Source organism: Cololabis saira, chromosome 3 (genome assembly GCF_033807715.1).
Source record: "Cololabis saira isolate AMF1-May2022 chromosome 3, fColSai1.1, whole genome shotgun sequence".
In the NCBI taxonomy this organism is placed as follows: domain Eukaryota; kingdom Metazoa; phylum Chordata; class Actinopteri; order Beloniformes; family Belonidae; genus Cololabis; species Cololabis saira.
In genome coordinates, this window is record NC_084589.1 from 5,584,863 (window position 1) to 5,603,477 (window position 18,615).

The 18,615-nt window shown below is 46.5% G+C and overlaps 1 protein-coding gene across 1 annotated transcript in view; it reads left to right on the forward strand.

The window, feature by feature from the left end:
- Nucleotides 1-18,615, forward strand: part of LOC133424898 (GON-4-like protein) — a 142,181-nt gene that overhangs the window by 81,644 nt on the left and 41,922 nt on the right. Inside the window, 2 exon segments of the mRNA XM_061715478.1 lie at nucleotides 10,101-10,313; nucleotides 10,315-11,151. Of these exon segments, the coding sequence (XP_061571462.1) occupies nucleotides 10,101-10,313; nucleotides 10,315-11,151 (1,050 nt within the window).

The following is an 18,615-nucleotide window of genomic DNA, read 5'->3' on the forward strand; positions in this document are numbered from 1 at the left end:
TCACAAAGTCAAAGAATTTGGCATACTTTGACAGGCTCTGCAGTTTCATGTCATCAAAATGTTGTGACATGACCCTGAATTTTGCGCACTCCACCAAACCAAGGAAAGCTAGCTCGCCAAAATGATCAAACCTAGCCTTCATTTGACAGCTGATGTTATCCAGAATGTTGCAGAACATAATGTGTATGTGTATATATATATATATATATATATATATATAGATATATAGATATGTATGTATGTGACACCCTCTATCCGTCCTGCCTGCTGTCTCGGTCAAGGATTCACAGAAGTCAGAAAAAAGATTGAATAAAATCAGAGCGCAGACGTATAACACAGTCAAAACAAAATCCTCATAAGGAGCGTGACAGAATAAGGCAGACCCTACACACCTCACAGACCAATAGAAATTGCCCTTTACACCTCCTGACACATCATATTTCACTTAGCTCTCATTGCACACGTCAAACAAAAATGACAGTCACAAATCAATGTCCCCAAACCAAGGGTTACCAGAAACTCATAACAAAAAAAAATGTTGGTCTCCTAAACCACAAACATATTCCCAAAAGGGTTCAAAACAAAACTTCAACCCTCTGTGGAGACATTTCACAAATCAATCTGTCAGGAGGTCTGACATGTCTCCCAAGCCTGGTAGTGACTGCACCAGGCCGAGCTGCACTAACACTCTGAGGCTGTGTGCAAACAGCAGTATCCTGGTTAACATCTAAATCGAAACGAGGCACACTGACTGAGTCTGGATCAGGTGAGTGAGCTACAACAACAGGGGAATGGGCTGTCTTAGGAGCTGTACCAACAGGGGCAGAATCGGGGACAGATGTTGGACTGGCAGGGGCAAAATTAGGAACATGGAATGCAGCGGCAGAGACAGGGTCTGGGGAAGGAGCTGCAACAGCTGGAGCGGGGTCAGAATCATCAAAGTTAACAGAGGGAATCACTCCCTGCAGCCACTGACAAAACTTCATCCCCACCACTCCCATCAACAGAGTCCTCAATCTCAGGAGTATTCATGAGCCAATCCATAGTCTGGACGTTGTGATCCACACCACCAGCTGACTCCTGGACACTTTCATCAGCCATGGCACTGAAATCTGATCCGGCTACGGAGATTGGGGTTTCATCCTCATCCAAAGTCAAGAAGTCCACCGGGAGAAGAAGGTTCCTGTCCACAACTTTCTCCTTGACTGTCTGAACATCCTTTATCCTGTACACGTTGATGTCAGGTCTCACCGACACAACATCATAAGGGGTGGAGTCCCATCTGTCAGAGAGCTTCCTTTTGCCCTTCTCACCACGAGTAGCCAGCAACACTCGATCGCCCACAGACAATGAAGAGCCTTTAACTCGGCGGTCATATATCCTGGCATGGTGCGCCTGCTCCTGAAGGCTGTGCCTTCGAGCAATCTCTGCGGCCGCACACAAGTCCTGCCTCAAGCGGTTAACAAACTCGGTACGGCTGACCACCTTGTCATCCTGGCAGACATGTTGGAACATGATGTCAATGGGGAGACGTGGGACTCGCCCAAACATCAGGAAGAAGGGGGCAAAGCCAGTGGTCTCGTGCACCGTACAGTTGTAGCAGAAGGTCAACGTTTGTAACATCTGTGGCCATCTGGCTTTCGCCGTCGGGGGCGAGACTCTCAACATGTTCCCCAGTGTCCTGTTGAAACGTTCTGCAATACCATTACCCATTGGGTGGTATGGGGTGGTGCGCGACTTATGAACTCCCGCCATCTCCAGAAGCTCTTTCATGAGTCTGCTCCCGAAGTTGGCACCCTGATCCGAGTGTATTCTTTGGGGGAAGCCATAAATACAGAAGAAATCATCCCACAACCGGCGGGCAACTTGCTTCGTAGACTGATTTCGACAGGGAAAGACATGTGCCATTTGGAGAAGTGGTCCGTTACAACCAAGACATCGACTGTCTTCTTGTCAGTCAGCTCGGCAGACCAGAAATCAATACAAACTAATTCCATTGGCGCAGATGTTTGTATGCTCTCAAGGGGCGCGCGGGCCTCAGGTTCAGGTGTTTTGCCAATGAGACATCTCTCACATCAGCGGACATGATTGGCGATATCATTTTCCATGCCGATCCAGAAGAACCGTTCTCTGGCGAGGGAGAGGGTTCGTGCCCGGCCCTGGTGACCAGCATTATCATGGACACCACAGAGAACTTGACGTTTGAGGCTATCTGGCACAATGAATTGGAAGAGCTTCTTATTGAGCCTGAGATCCTTCTTCACTCTGTACAGGACTCCATCTCGCACCCGTAACTTCTTCCAGTGTCTGAGGAGCTTGTTGACACAGCTAGGTTCAGATGCTGTCTCCCGTCTTGTGGCTCTCTTATGCCGCTGCACATAGAACATGACTCTGCTTATCGTGGCATCCTGCTCCTGAAGACTCAAGAGCTGACTCTGGGGAATAACTGTGGAAGCCTCTTCTCCAGGCAACTGTGGTAAAGGTGGGCCATTACCAAGCAGTCTGGTCATGCCACTGTCACCATGTGCAATCAGCACCGCTGACATCTCCTCAGGGCTGATGGAGCCTTCTCCAGTTCGAGAGACAGCTTCAACATCGGAATCAGATGATCTCGGTTCTACATCCCGAACAGCCTGACAATTGTTTGTCAGCCAGAAGGCATCCTGTACTGTACCCCTGACAACACCATTGACTTCATCCAACAATGCGATGTAAGGCTCTTTCATCAGACGGTGACTGATACAAGTGTGAACAAATGGCTCGCGGCTGAGCGCATCGGCAACAACGTTCTTAACACCTGGGACATACTTAAGATCGAAGTCGAATGCCGCTAGCTTAGCCACCCATCTTTGTTCACATGCATCCAAGCTGGGCTTTGTCAGGATATAGGACAGCGGATTGTTATCCGTCCAGGCAGTAAAGTGTCTCCCCTTCAGCCAATGACCAAACTTGTCACAAACGGCCCACTTCAACGCCAGGAATTCCAGCCTGTGCGCTGGATAGTTCATCTGTGACCGGGACAGTGTCTTGCTGGCGAAGGCGACAGGTCGTGCAACAGTCTCACCTTGTGGGACTTGAGACAGGACTGCACCAATCCCGTCGAATGATGCATCAACAGACAGAATGAAAGGTTCACTGAAGTCAGGATGGGTTAATGTGACACCATTGGCTAGCTCACTCTTCAGAGTCTGGAATGAGTCCTTGCACGCAGAAGTCCAGTCGCTTGCTGTAAGCACCGGTGGAGCAGATAATCGTTTCTTGGCCTTCCTGCCCTTCATGGTCTTACGCTGCACCTGTCGCCCAGAGAGGAGCTTGAACAAGGGCTTAGCTTTCGCAGAGCAATCAGCAATGAAGTGCTGGTAATAGAAAATCAGGCCCAAGAAGGACTTTATCTTCTTCCAGGAAGGAGTTACACCGTCATCTTCCATCAGGTCAGTCTCGCCCACATCCATGATGGCCTTCATCTTGTCAGGGTCTTTCTTCACCCCATCCCCACAGATGACATGTCCCAGAAACTTAACTGATCTCCGCAAGAGATGACACTTCTTTGGTGCTAGCTTGAGCCTATGATTCTTGAGACGGGAGAACACCATATCCAGACGCTCAAGAGCCAGCTGTTCGGTGGGGGCAAAGGTCATCAGATCATCCAGATAACAGAGCAAACTAGTGAAGTTCTCATCCCCGAAGATTGACAGCATCATTCGCATAAATGTTGCAGGACTGTTGGACAGACCTTGCAGCATCCTGTTATACTCGTGCAGGCCGAAGGGTGAAGAGAAGGCTGTGTACTTCTTGTGTTCCTCATAGAGTGGTACATTATAGAAACCAGATGTTAAGTCCATGGTAGAGAAGAAAACGTTTCCCCCAAGCGCAGCGAGAGCATCTGCCTGGTGAGGCAGTGGGTGCGCGTTTTTACTGTCTTCGCATTGAGGCACCTGAAGTCAGTGCAGATGCAGAGACTGCCATCCTTCTTCCACACTAAGACCAGGGGTGACGCAAACTCACTGTGTGATTTCCGGATAATACCCTTTTCCTCCATATCATTGAGGGCTGTTCTCAGCGTTTCGTACTGGCTGGGCGGTACACGGCGATACGGTAAGCGAAACAGCCTGTCATCCACAAGGCTTATCTTGTGGACAAAACCTGCGGCCTCCCCACAGTCCATCTTGTCTCTCGAGAAAACACCCTCGTAGCTCTCAATAAGTCGCAGCAGTCTGTCTTTCCACAAGTCTGACACCTCACAGGCATTCAGGTCCAGTTCTTGAAGTCCCAGTTTGTTTAAAACATCTTCCACTTGTTCAAGAGACCTCGTTGCCACTGGGTGCTGCGTGACACTCTGCATATTAATAGAGACCTTGTCAGGTGGGGACAACTCCTCAACCGCAACACACGGTGACACATCTGCAATCTTGCTGTTCCTCTTCAGTACCACTGTCTCAGTGCTAGGGTTGATCAGTTTCAGGGGCACCCACCTGTCCCCCCACAGCGGCGATATGACACGGCCCACCAGCACATTCCTGGGCCTGGATCTTGACTGGGTTGCCTCAACAACGACTGTACTCCCCACTGATATGGGTGCAGAAGCAGGCAGCTTGCCCCAAACAAGGTGTTCACACAACGGCTCGAGCATGACACTCTGTCTCAGCTTTACAGTGCCAACCTTGTCTGGCATGGGTCCCCCCTTCCACTTCTCAGTATTGGACAGCAAGGACAAGAACTGGTAGCACTCATCATTGGCAACGTCAACTGGTGCAGCCAAAAGACTCCAATAGTTATCAGAACCCTTCATCTGACGTATAAGCACCTTAATAGCAGCACAAACATTGGTATAGAACAAACTGTCAGCCCTTTGAAGCCTGTGTGTCATTTGGAGTATGGCAGTCTTCCCAGAGACTGCGACAGAACAGAGAGAGTCATACATGGATTCCAAATCTTCATCATCACAGTTGGGAGGGTCACGGTCATGATCCACACTGTCCTCCCTTAGGTGTGGACCCATCAGTTTTCCGACTGCTGACTGAAGGTTGGCAATGCATTGTCGGGACAATTACGCCTGGAGTGGTCAGGTGAATAGCATTGGAAGCAGAGTCTATGTTCCCGGCAGTGGGTCAATGCAGAATGTGCAGCATCTCGACAGACAGAACAGGGCATGTTGTTCAAACCGCGAACCCTGGGGAGTCGTGGACCAGACTGCCTGGTTGAACTCGGAACAGGCCCTTGCTGTAGAACCTTCTCCAACATGCCGATAAGGCGGTTCAAGGCATCAGGGTCAGTGGCTTGAGGTTGCTTTGAGCTCTGCCCCTCAGCAGGTAGTACAGGTGGAAGAGCAGTAGCAAGAGCATTCACAGACACCCGCTCCTTGGGAGCCCTGCTAGCCGCTGATGCAGTCTCAGAGTGGTACTCGTTCAGAATATCTTGAACCTCATGTACTGTCCACTTGTTTATCGTCTTGGACCTAAAGGTCAAAGCCAGCTCAGTGGACGGGCAGTTCTTTATGAACATGCGTGTCACTTCAGTGCTAGGGCTATCTAGTGTCTTGCCTTGCTCCTTCAGGCGTCCAGCAGCTAGGTCGACAGCACGGTTCAGCCTGAGCCAATAGTCAAACGCACCTTCACCCTTCTCAGGAAGTGTGGTGTAGAAGTCCGCCAGTGGGAGGGACGAGCATGGGGCAGAATCAAAGTGCTTCTGCAGAAGGCCATAAATAGCATCAGGGTTGCGGGTGATGTCGATATCACTGTTCCTGGTCCCAAACCGGACAACATCCCTGGCTTTGCCTCTGAGGTGAACAAGGATCTCCTCTGCTTGTTCCTCAGGCTGCAAATTACACCTTTTAATGAAACTCCTCATGAGTTCCTCCCATTCCTGTACAGAAACGGAGTCTGAGCTGTCACCTCTGAAGCAGGGCGGCTCCTTCAGCTTCCGATGGGACACATATTGCAAATGGGAGACATCAAGTGCATTTGTCGCAGACACATTGGTATGGTTAGGCGGAGGGGCAGCGCCATGCAAGGCAGTACTGGTCAACACATTGGCAGGGGCAGGTGAAGGGGCAGCATTGAGTAAGGGGGTACTGACAGACGGACTGAGGTGAGACATAATGTCCTGTGCTACACACTGACTGACCTGCTGAATTAATACATCACCCATCTGACTGACAATACTGGCAGCAATGGCATCAGGCGTAGGGGTAGGGACAAGTAAATCTGTACTTTGTCTAGCCGGGTCAAAAGAACCAGTGCCCTGCCTGGCTGTGACAGGGGAAGCTGTGGTCTGGCTAGTCGGGGCAGGGGAACCCGCACTTTGGCTGACTGATAAGATAAGATAAGATAAACCTTTAATAGTCCCACAGAGGGGAAATTTGCAGTTTACAGCAGCAAAGGGGATAGTGCAAAAACAAGAGGCATCAATAGAAAAAGTAAAAGTAATAACACAGTAATAATAATAACACACTATAAACAGTAAACTGGTATACAATAATAATAATAAGAAGAAAAATAAATAATAAGAAATACTAGTATATAAAAAAGATAACTGACGGATATTTACAGATGGATATTTACATAATTGCACTCTGGTAACCCGACACAACACCGCGACCCCCCTGAACAGGTCTGTCGAACTGCAAATTCACAGGAGCTATAAGGCCCCTACCTCTACCAACCCCAAAAGGAGTCACAAAAAATCCCCTCTTAGAATAACTCATGTCAAGCGCACAATATCACAAAATAAAATAGAAATTAAACTTCAAAAGGCTTGCACAGATAACTGGTAAAATAAAATAAAAAAATGTCCTCAATCTGATTTCCTAACCACTTGCACTGCATTAAAACAAAACATCCACCTGACTTCATCAACTGTAGATGAACAGCAACAGCAGAACAGTCCCGGATCGATCGGTAGCATCCACAGCTCAACAGAAGTCTCGGGTCATGGCACCAATGTGACACCCTCTATCTGTCCTGCCTGCCGTCTCGGTCAAGGATTCACAGACGTCCAGGTTGGAGCAGAAGAGTGTGGTTTATTCACCTGAGTAAACACAGTGGGACACACAACCACAGCTCAGACACAGTACAACTTGTGGTCATCTCCCTCAGTATTGAATTTCGCTATACTGATATAGTGATCGTATAGTGGTTATTTGTTTTAAACACAAAGTCTGACAAAAATAGAAAAATAAATAACAAAGCTCCTTTTTAATTAAGTGGAAACAAAGTTAACTTTAGTGCTACCTGTTAAGATAAACGCGAAATTACAGGTAAACCTCTATATTCTTCAAATCTGCATACCGTATTTTCGCGACCATAAGGCGCAACTTTTTTTTTTTTTTTTTTTTTTAAATGTGCCGGGCGCCTTAAGAAACGGTGCGCCGTGTCTATTACCTGAATTACGGTAATGTAAGGCCGGCCATGAGAACGGTAAAGGGAGAAGGGGGCGGGTGAAGCTGAATGAGACCATCCACTGAGCTGTTTAATGCGAAACAGAAGATGAAAACTTTTAAGGATTTGCTTGATGTGTAAAGTGAAATAAAATACAATCAAACTAAGTTTTGCTCCCGCTCTATTTAAATAAGCACACTTGTTCTGCAGCGCGCGTGTGTTTTGCATGTCGGAACCGGTGACTTTCCCCGGTTAAAGCAGCGGCTGGAGCAGCGCGGTGATGGGCGCTGCTGCAACCCGACTTCCTGGTTCCCCAAGCGGTCCAATCGACCTGGTTCCCGGCCGCTTTGCGAGCAGAGATTTCTGGGGTCTGTCTCAGGTCTGATCAGCTTCACCCTCCGAAATTTGCAGCCAAATCTGTCGGTTACAAACCCGGTACCGGACCCCGACATGCGCGGGTGTGTATTCGCGGCGCGACACACAGATTCTCATTTATGTAGCGCTTGACTGGCGCAGCTGATGGACAGAAACCTATGGTGACTTTTAAAAGAAAAACTTTGCATAAGACGTTTCCAGCCGGAGTCATTATAAGGACGAATGGAAAGGGGGGGCTGGATGAAGGGATGATGATGATCAGGTGGCTGAGACAGGTCTGGAAATTCGGACTGGAGCTCCTGTCGGATACAAACCCCGGTACCGGCTCCCCGACAGCGCGTGTGTGAGCGGGTCCAGCGCGGGGGAGCAGACGGGGAGCGGACCCGGGACCAGCGCGGAGCGGGACCCGGGACGCGGGACCCGGGACGCGGGACCCGGGACGCGGGACCCGGGACGCGGGACGCGGGACCCGGGACCGCCGCGGTCGGGAAACGTTTATTTTCTTACCTTTTATTTATTCAGGGGTCTGTCCCAGGTCGGAACAACTTCACCCTGCGAGATTTTCAGGCAAATCTGTCGGTTTGATCTCTGGTAGCCTAACCAAGATGCAGAGGATGCGCTCAGGAGCCGCCAGGCTCCCGCCGCGGGTTTGCCGGGCCAGGGCGCACCATCCCCGGGGCAGATCCGGCCGAAATGCCGCTGGTCTTTCCCCGGGAGCCCCTACTCCCATACAGGTGGGTGGCTTCGGTCCCAGCCGGTCCGAACAGGTCACATTCCCGGTTAAAGCCGCTGTGACGCGCGCTGCTCCACCCCGCTGGGGAGAGACGGGCTCTGCGCGGTGGAGGATCCGCACAACGGGGTATGAAAAGTTTATTTACTGTTGTGCAGAAAGTGACTGACACCGAGGAAATTCGGACTGGCGCAGCTGAATTAGCGGAGCTCTTTAATGCAGAAACAGAGGTTTTGCTCCCGCTCTATTTTTTAAATAAGCGCTTGTGTGCTTGTGTGTGCGTTCTGCGTGTGTGCGTTCTGCAGCGGGTGTGTGTGTTTTCCGGCCGGCGTGTTTTGCGGCACTCGTGTGTGCAGCTCTGCTCTGTAGACTGCGCCTTTTGGGTCGGTGCGCCATATGTATGTTTTAAATCTAAAAATGACACACAAAAATGAGGGTGCGCCTTTCCACACGGTGCGCCGAATGGTCGCGAAAATACGGTACTTTGCAGACATAACAGCAAAAACAATATTAAACAGTATTGCACATATGCACAGAACATACCTGAGTAAACACAGTGGGACACACAACGACAGCTCAGACACAGTACAACTTGTGGTCATCTCCTGTTCAGACACAGCATTAACAATGTTAGTGGATTCTTATGTGACACCCAATAGCATAACGAGCTAACATGCTAAACGTTTTTTCTACACCATAAAATAAGCAATTACATACAAAACAATACACAACGAATGTTACTGGGTAACATTATGAAAACATGAGTGCATATTTGGTCACTTATATGAAGCATAGATATTTTTAATTAATTAGTTTGTGTCTGAGCAAACAGGAGACCATCTTACCCTCAGTATTGAATTTTGCTGTACTGAGGATTACCCACAATGCAACACAATATCTTCAAAATAAAATACATCAAATACAAACTGAAATCAAATAGAACTAGCCATGGCTGTGTACCAAGTTTAACATAATTTGACTATAATCAAAGTATTTCTTAACACTGTTACATATGGATACAGCAAACAATGAGGGCAGATGAAGGACGTCAACCAGAAAACAACGACGTCCCTTCAACGCTGAATAGAAGAGGTTCAGAAGGAAGCAAACAAAACCCAGTTCCCAAAAAACCCAACAGAACGTAAGAACCAAGTATAAGAAAAGCATCCAGACTCAGAACCCGCTCCAGTAACCTCCACGGAGGTCAGTCCAGGTCCTACCAGAACAGAATCATCTCTGGAATCATCAGAACAGAATCATCCTGGTCTGGTTGGTACCAGGTCTGGTCGGTACCAGGTCTGGTCTGGTTGGTACCAGGTCTCTGTGGTACCTGAACCAGGTCACCTGAGACCGCTAGACCCTCCAGTCTTTAGGAGACGTTTGAAACATGTTTGTTCAGAAAACCTTTAGAATGTAGAAGGAATTGTATGAAATTATTTGAGAATAGTTTTTATAACTTTAGGATTAAGTGCTGTTTTGTTGGTGTAGCACGTTGAGACTACCCTACCCTAACTAACTAAGGACAATAAAAATGAAATGTGTTATTAACCAGTTAACCGACCCATTAACTCTGGTTCTGTCCAGTTAACCGACCCGTTAACTCTGGTTCTGTCCAACAGAACAGTCGGCTGATCATCCAGAAGACCCGACTCCCCACTAACCGGTTCCCCCCCTCCCTCCCCGCCGGCTGCCTCCTCAGACTCCACCCCTATTACGTCAGCAAGTCCCGCCCCCCTCGCCGGGCCCACCGGCGCCTGTTCACCCTGGCCCACAATGCATTTCTGCTCCCCATCGCCAAAGCTCCGGTGGAGGTTCAGTCGGACAGGAAGGTGGAGCTGCAGCCGCTCGGCTACCTGGCCGCCCCCCCCCCCTCCGGGGGCCCAGTTGCCCCCTGACCACCTTGCTGTTGGCCAGCCCCCCCCCCACCCTCTTGTCCTGCCCCCTCCGTCCACCCCCAACCCTCGGGTCCTGCCCCCCCCGTCCACCCCCAACCCTCCAGGCTCGGCGGCTGCAGAGAAACCAGACTGCTTCTTGCTCCAGATGGTGTGGACTTCACCAGCTCCCACCAACACCTCCCACAATGCACCAGGGCAGGAGCTGCAAGGGCCAATCACACGGGAGAAGCAGGGGGAGACCCTGGTGAAGCTCCACCCCCCACCTGAGGAGGAGGAGAAGAAGATGGAGGAGGAAGGTCCCACCTCCACCTCCACACTGAGTCCTCTGTCCTCCTGTGGAGAACCAGAAGAGGAGGAAGAGAGGACTCTGCTGGGGAACCCAGAGGAAGCAGAGAGGAAAGAAGGTAAAGGTGAACCTGAAGGACACGGAGACGAGGAAGCAGGAGGAAAAGATGGTGAGGATGCTGGGGAGGGAGAGGAAGACAGAGACTGGGAGGACGGAGGTGGAGACGGGGAGGAGGACAGAGAACAGGAGGACGGAGGTGGAGACAGAGAAGAAGACAGAGAGCAAGAGGATGGTGGGGGAGATGGGGAGGAGGAAGACAGAGATGGGGAGGATGGAGAGAAGGAAAAAGAGGAAGATCAGGATCGTCAGGGTGAGGAGGAAGAAGAGGAAGAGGAGGAGGACTTTGATGACCTCACACAGGATGAGGATGAGGAGGAGGTGATGTCATCAGCGTCGGAGGAGTCTGTGCTCTCAGTTCCAGAGTTACAGGTAAGATCTAACATTTCCTGGGCAATGATGCCGTCCGAAGCTGTTGTCATGAAGGCTAACCCTAATCCCTAAACCCTAATCCAACCCTAACTCCAACCCAACTTTAACCCTAACTCTAATCCTAACTCCAACCCAACCTTACCCTAAAACCTTATCCCAACCTAACCCTAACCCAACTTTAACCCAACCCCAACCCAACTTTAACCAAAACCTAACCCCAAAACCCTGATCCATCCCTAACTCTAACCCTAAAACCCTAATCCAATCCTAAGGCCCTGTCCCAATACTATCACTACCCCTAGTTTTCATCCCTACCCCTAAATTTTGCGTGTTCCCGTGAGGGTAGTGGTGTCCCAATTCCTCTTTCCACCTAGGGGTAGTGAAGAAAAGTAGTGTAGTGGCTATGAATCTGTCCCTACGGATAGAGGGATTTCCTCACTAGTTTGATCTAGGGACAGAAACATTTCCCAGAATGCTTTTCGTCGTCATTTGCAAAATGAATCAAAAAAAAAACAACATGGCGGACATTTCTTATTTTTTAGTGAATAAAACCAATATTTTGAGTTAGTTTCTGCATAAAAATGCGTTTTGATTACATTTCTAGTGAGAAATATATATTTTACTTTCATAATATTCACTCAGTGAATGTACATAATCACTCGCTTGCCCGTTGTTGCGAAGTCTTTTTCAAACCTCGCCAGAATAAAGGCTGATTTATGGTTCCGCGTTACACCAACGCAGAGCCTACGGCGTAGGTGACGCCGTATCCTACGCCGTATCCTACGCCGTAGGCTCTGCGTCGATTTTTTTTTTGTTTTTTTTTGTATGATTTATTTATGAAACTTACACAAATATACAATAAACAAGAGGCAGTTTTATCCACAATTCCCACCCCCACCCTCCCGTACAAGTAAAAACAAAATTAACACAAGTACGTGCATAAATGCAAAAAAAAAAAAAAACCACTGCTACTGCACTATAGGCTAATGTTCATGTGTGTGTGTGTGCGCGCGTGTGTGCGCACGTGCATGCGTGCGTGGGGGGCAGCAAGACTAGGTTGTCTAGATGTCAGGGTCGATCTCTATTTGGAGAGATCTGACATGATCCAGGAAGGGTCGCCATATTTTATGGAACTTCCGTTCGGAGAAACAAAGAGAGTATTTAATATTTTCCAGTCTCATAAACTGCAGGGCGTCTTTAATCCATTGAGAATGAGAGAGAGAGGGTAAGGGCGTTGCCACCGCATCAGAATGGCACGTCTTGCTAACAATGTGAGAAAGGCAACAAGCTCAGCAAAGTGGGACGGCAGTGAAAGGCCAGTGGGTAGGACACCAAACAGGGCGAGTAGTCGCGAAGGTCGGATGTCGGCAGATGTGATAGCTGACAGGGAGTTAAAAACGCAATCCCAGAAAGGAGCAAGGGTGGGGCAAGACCAGAGCATGTGACTGAGATGAGCTGGACCTAGATGACATTTGTCACAGTTTGGGTCGATGTCAGGGTATTATGAGCCAGCTTAGTCTTAGACCAGTGAACTCTATGCACCACTTTACACTGTAGAACTCCATGGCGAGCACAGATAGACGAGGAGTGAACCCTACTCAGAGCCTGCTCCCAGGTGGCAGGATCTATATCTTCACCAAGTTCTACGGACCAGGCATTGCGAAATGTGTCAGAGGCTACAGTCCGACTGTTGAGAAGAGTACTGTACAATATTGAAATTGAGCCTTTGCGGCTGGGCTTAATATCCAATAGTGTATCAACAAGAGTAGAAGGAGGAAGAGCAGGGAAGCCAGTGCGAACAAAATCTCGAACTTGCAAATACCTAAAGAAATGGGTGCGACTCAAATTGAAAGCCTCGGCCAGCTGGTCAAAGGAAGCAATATGTGCCACTGATGTAAAGCTGTTTTAGTGAAACAATCCCTAGATCTTTCCAGATCAAAAAAGCTCTGTCAATAACAGATGGAGTGAACAGAGGGTTAGAATGAATTGGTGCCAAGATAGGTATTTCCTTAAGTCCAAAGTGTCGCTTGAACTGATTCCAGATTTTAAGGCAGTTTTTCACCACAATACTACTGGACCGAGAAGTCGGTGACGATGACAGCGGGAGGCACAGCAGGGCCAGCAAAGAAGAGGGACTACATGAGGCTTCCTCAACCTGCAGCCATGATGGAGACTGGCTGTCGGGGGGGCACCAGTGCAACATTGCTCTTATGTTCGCAGCCCAATAGTAAAGCAAGAAGTTGGGCAGAGCCAGGCCCCCAAACTGTTTAGGCTTTTGTAAAATGTCTTTTCTGATTCTAGGGGTGCCTTTGTTCCAAATAAATTGTGAGATTAAGCTATCCAGAGAGTGAAAGAAATGTTTAAGGAGAAAAATAGGTATGCACTGGAATAGGTATAAGAACTTGGGCAGCACAGTCATTTTAACACAATTTATACGACCAGCGAGAGACAGAGGCAGCACAGACCAACGATGGACATCCTGGGTCAGCCTAGCTAAGAGAGGGGAAAAATTACTCTTAAATAATTCAGAAAAATTCTTCTTAACGCAAACGCCCAAATATTTAAAGTGCTCCCGCGATGTTCTGAATGGTAAATTGGAAAGGGGATTGGCAATGGTCGCCGCATTAACCGGCATAAGTTCGCTTTTATGCAGATTCAATTTGTAACCAGAGACATGCCCAAAATCTCTCAACACTGATAGTACAATGGGGATAGATTTATCAGGACTAGCAAGAAAGACCAAGAGATCATCCGCAAATAGGGACAGCTTATGTTCTATGCCCCCTCTTTGAGATGCCAACCATCTGACTGGACCTGAGGGCTACTGCCAAAGGTTCAATGGCAATTGCAAAAAGTAGTGGAGAGAGTGGGCAGCCCTGACGGGTACCACGACTGAGGGAAAAATAGTCAGAATAGTCATTGTTCGTGCGAACACAAGCAAGGGGGGACGTGTACAAAAGTTTGATCCAAGAAATAAATGTATCGCCAAAGCCAAAACGTTTCAGAGTGTAAAACAGGTAGGGCCACTCCACCCGGTCAAACGCCTTTTCGGCATCCATAGAAATGACCAGCTCAGGGTCATCAGAGGTTGTCGATGAATACAGAATATCAAACAGACGTCGGACATTGTGAAAGGATTGTCTGTTCTTTACGAACCCTGTTTGGTCTGGAGCGATGATAGTTGGCAGGACCCTCTCCAGGCACCTAGCCAGCATTTTAGCCAGTATTTTAACGTCTGCACACAGCAAAGAGAGAGGGCGATAATTACTACAGGACAGTGGGTCTTTATCCTTCTTCAATATTAGGGATATAGTAGCCTGACGTAGAGTGAGAGGAAGTGAACCTTTCTGCAGTGATTCGTTAAACATATTAAGTAATAGGGGTGACAGTGAAATCTGCAAAGGTTTTAAAAAATTCAGCCGGGAACCCGTCAGGGCCCGGGCATTTCCTGCTCTGCATAAGTGTTAAGGCACTCCTAAGCTCATTTATTATAAATGGTGCATCCAGACCAGAGAACACTTCGGGGTTGATAGAAGGGAAATCTAAGGAATTAAAAAAGCGTTTGTATTGTGTTTTATTGTACGGGCACTCAGAGGTGTATAATGATGCATAAAAATCTCTGAACTGATCGTTAATGGATTGAGGATCACTGGTAGGTTCCGTATCTGTGTTAATTTGGGTGATGTGTTTTGATGAGGAGGCATGTCGAATTTGGTGAGCAAGCAACTTACTTGGTTTATCCCCAAATTCATAATAGTTATGGCGGGTTTTTAGTAAAGACTGTGCTGTTTCTTTGGAGACTAGAATGTCATATTCTGCCTTTTTCGTGAGTAAATCCTTAAGAAAATCTGCATTAGGTGTATCCACACATTTTGACTGCAGCTCCGCTATATCCTTGGAGAGGGAGACCTTGTTTTCTATAGCAATCTTCCTCTGATAAGCAGAGTAAGATATTTCTCCCCTCAAGAAAGCTTTACATGACTCCCATATGGCCGCTGCAGAAACATCTGGCTTGACATTAGTGGATATAAAAAGATCAATACGACTGTTGATTGTGTTAACAAAGTCCAAGTCAGAAAGTAGTAGAGAATTAAAGTGCCAGGGAGAGCGGGAAAGAGACCTGCCTGGAAAAGAGACATCCATGACGACGGTTGCATGATCTGAGATCACAATAGGACTGTAAGAACACGAAACGACAGAGGAGAGAAGTTTACTATCAATAAGAAAAAGATCAATCCGTGAGAATGTTCCATGAACAGGAGAGAAGAAGGAGAATTGCTTGGTGTTAGGGTTGAAAAAACGCCAGGCATCTGAGATTGCAAATCGTTCCATGTACAGCTGGATCACTTTAGATGATTTAGATGGCACACAAGGCCTGTTAGACGAGCGATCAAGCGAGGGGTCAAGACAGCAGTTCAAGTCACCACCAAGGATAAGTTGATGAGAATTTAGGTCGGGAAGAGAAAAAAAACATTTCTTAAAAAAATTCTCGTTGTCCCAATTTGGGCCATACACATTTGCCAACACCAGATTATTAGCCCCCAATCTACCTACAACAACTACGAAGCGTCCGTTTTGGTCTGAAATGACCGAGGACACTGAAAAAGGGATGGATTTATGAATAAGAATTGCCGCCCCGCGCGCCTTGCTAGAAAATGAGGAGTGAAAAAGATGGCCTACCCAACCCCTCTGAAGTTTAGCGTGGTCTAGTGGCTTGAGATGAGTCTCTTGTAAAAAAGCTATTTTAGTGTTAAGGGCTTTAAGATGGTTGATTATTTTGTTGCGTTTGGTAGGGGAGTTTAGACCTCTAACATTCCAACTAGTGAAACGAACTGCACCACTCGGTGCAGAAAAAGAGACTGTACTAGCCATGAGAAAGGATTGACCGAGTGGTTGGAGATGTATCCACTATAAATGCCCCCGCCCCTTCCCACCTATGTCGCAGAGTCAGTGTTGGAGAGAGAAAAATTTGAATTGTAGCAGTAACAGCACAAAAATAATGGAAAAATACTTTAACAGAACGCACAGTAAACCAAAACTTACAAAAACAACGAAAAAACAAAGTACAAACATCCCACCCTCCCACCCCAAGCCCTGTCACGCATCTTAACCTCAAAAGCCACAAAAAGAACCCATATATAAAGAGATATGATGAGTTGTTTTTAGCCCATCAACCCATACGAACATGTCAGTGACCTGACCCCACGCAAACTTCTACTGGAAATACATGAAACTGTATTACTTGTATCCCAAACATATCAGTCTACTGGAAACACAAAGAAATAGTGCAATTTGAAACTCGAACCCGTCAGTCTATTCAGAAATACAATTAAACAGTAGACTTTGGGACAAATCACACATTTTCCCCATTCTGATCAAAAAAAAAAGGGGAAAAGAAAAAAAAAAAGGCATTTTAAAGGTACAAAAATCCTTACTTTTTGTGTGCGTGTAAAGAGAAAAAGAAAAGAAAGAAAAAAAAAAAAGGGGTCGTGGGTAGATAATAATTATAGAAGTCCAGTTTGAGTATCTATAGGTTCCAAGTCCACTCCCTGAGCTGGATACGATAGTGTTAAAAAAATAAATAAATAAATAAAATAAATAAATACCGTAGATGACCAAATAGTCGCCCGCGCGCAAATACGCGCCTGTGCTCTAATAGCCGCCGGGGTCCGAGCCCATTTGGCATAATAAACGCCGGTTCAATTAAACGCCCGGGCGACTACCGGTAATAACCTGGTAATAACACTGTATTTGCATTGTATTGTGTACAGTATCGTTCATACTGCTCTGATCAGCTCTGTGTGTCGCCGTTACACAGACAAACTGTCTTTGTATACCAGAGCATGTGAGCGGAGTGGAGCGGCGAGAATTTCCGCTCCTCGTCTCGTCTTGACGGAGGAACCCGGCGTCCCAGCAAAATGAGAAGAGAAAAAAGAGGTTTTCCGAAGAGCAGACAGCGCACACACTGAAGGCTGATATATGGTTCCGCGTTACACCAACGCAGAGCCTACGGCGTACGGTGCGTGTCGCCGCGTACCATACGCCGTAGGCCACGCCGTACCCTACGGCGTAGGTTCTGCGTCGATTTTTACGCAGAACCATAATTCAGGCTTCAGAGTCTGCAGCGCGACTGAGAGCGACTGCACTGGTACGCGGCGACCCGCACCGTACGTTGAAATGCGCTCTTTTTTTTTTGCTATTAAAACATGATTTGTAATGTGAATTTGCAAAACTTAAACTACAAATAATAGTTTTTGACGTAACATCAGAGATTGTGCATGCTCTCTGTGAAAGGATGAGTCAAATCGGGTCGCAGCTGCTTCAATTGTGATTCCTTCACCAGGAGCGACCAGGATTTCAAACACGGTTGATTTTCTTGCGACCTCACGGATCGGGAGCTCGTCGTGAGGTGTTGTGTTGTGTACAGTGTGTACAATTTTAGTTCCAGTGGTACTATGGTGATCTCATATGTTCTTTGTAAGTAATGGTCCGGTGCTGCTCATTGCAAAAATAAATTGTAGCCTGGTGCAAATACCCGCCTGGTTCTTATAAACGCCTGGGGTCCAAGTGGATTTAGCATATTAAACGCCCGGGCTACTAAATGGTCATCTACGGTAAATCAAAGAAAAAAAAATTAAAAAAATAAATAAAAGAAGAGAGAGAAAAGAAATGAATAACTGAATGGAAAAAAAGAGAGGAAAAAATAGATAATTAATTATAGAAGCCCAGTTCAGAAACCCAGTATGAGTATCTATAGGTTCCAAGTCTACTCCCTGAGCTGGATAATATACAGTGTAAAAAAAAAATACAAAATAAATAAGAAAAATAAATAAATAAAAAAAAGAGAGAAAAAAATAGATAATAATTATAGAAACCCAGTTCAGAAACCCAGTTTGAGTATCTATAAGTTCCAAATCCACTCCCTGAGCTGGACAAGATACAGTGTAAAAATAAAAAAATTTAAAAAAAATACATAAAAAAAAGAAAATAAAAGAAAAAATAAATAAATAAATAAATAAATAAATAATAAAAAAAAAGGAAAATTGGTAACAATTATAGAAGCCCAGTTTAGAAGCCCAGTTTGAGTATCTATAGGGTCCAAGTCTGCTCCCTGAGCTGGATAAGATATGGTCTAAAAAAATAAAAAAGATGAATGAATAAATAAATAAAATAAATAAATAAATAAATAAGATAAATAAAAAAAATGAATAGGTAAAAAATAAAAAATAAATAAAATAAAATAGATAAATAAAGAAAAAATATATATATATATATTAAAAAAAGGGAAAAAAATAAAGAAAAAATAAATAAATAAATAAGAAAAGAAAAACACACATTCATGTATACTGTAGGTTAACAGGGCTATATAGAGAGTTTGGTTGCTTACGTATCTCTGTTCAAGTCCTGCACAAACTTGTCAGCCTCCGAAACGAACTGGATCCACGTCTTTTTGCCGTTGGGGAG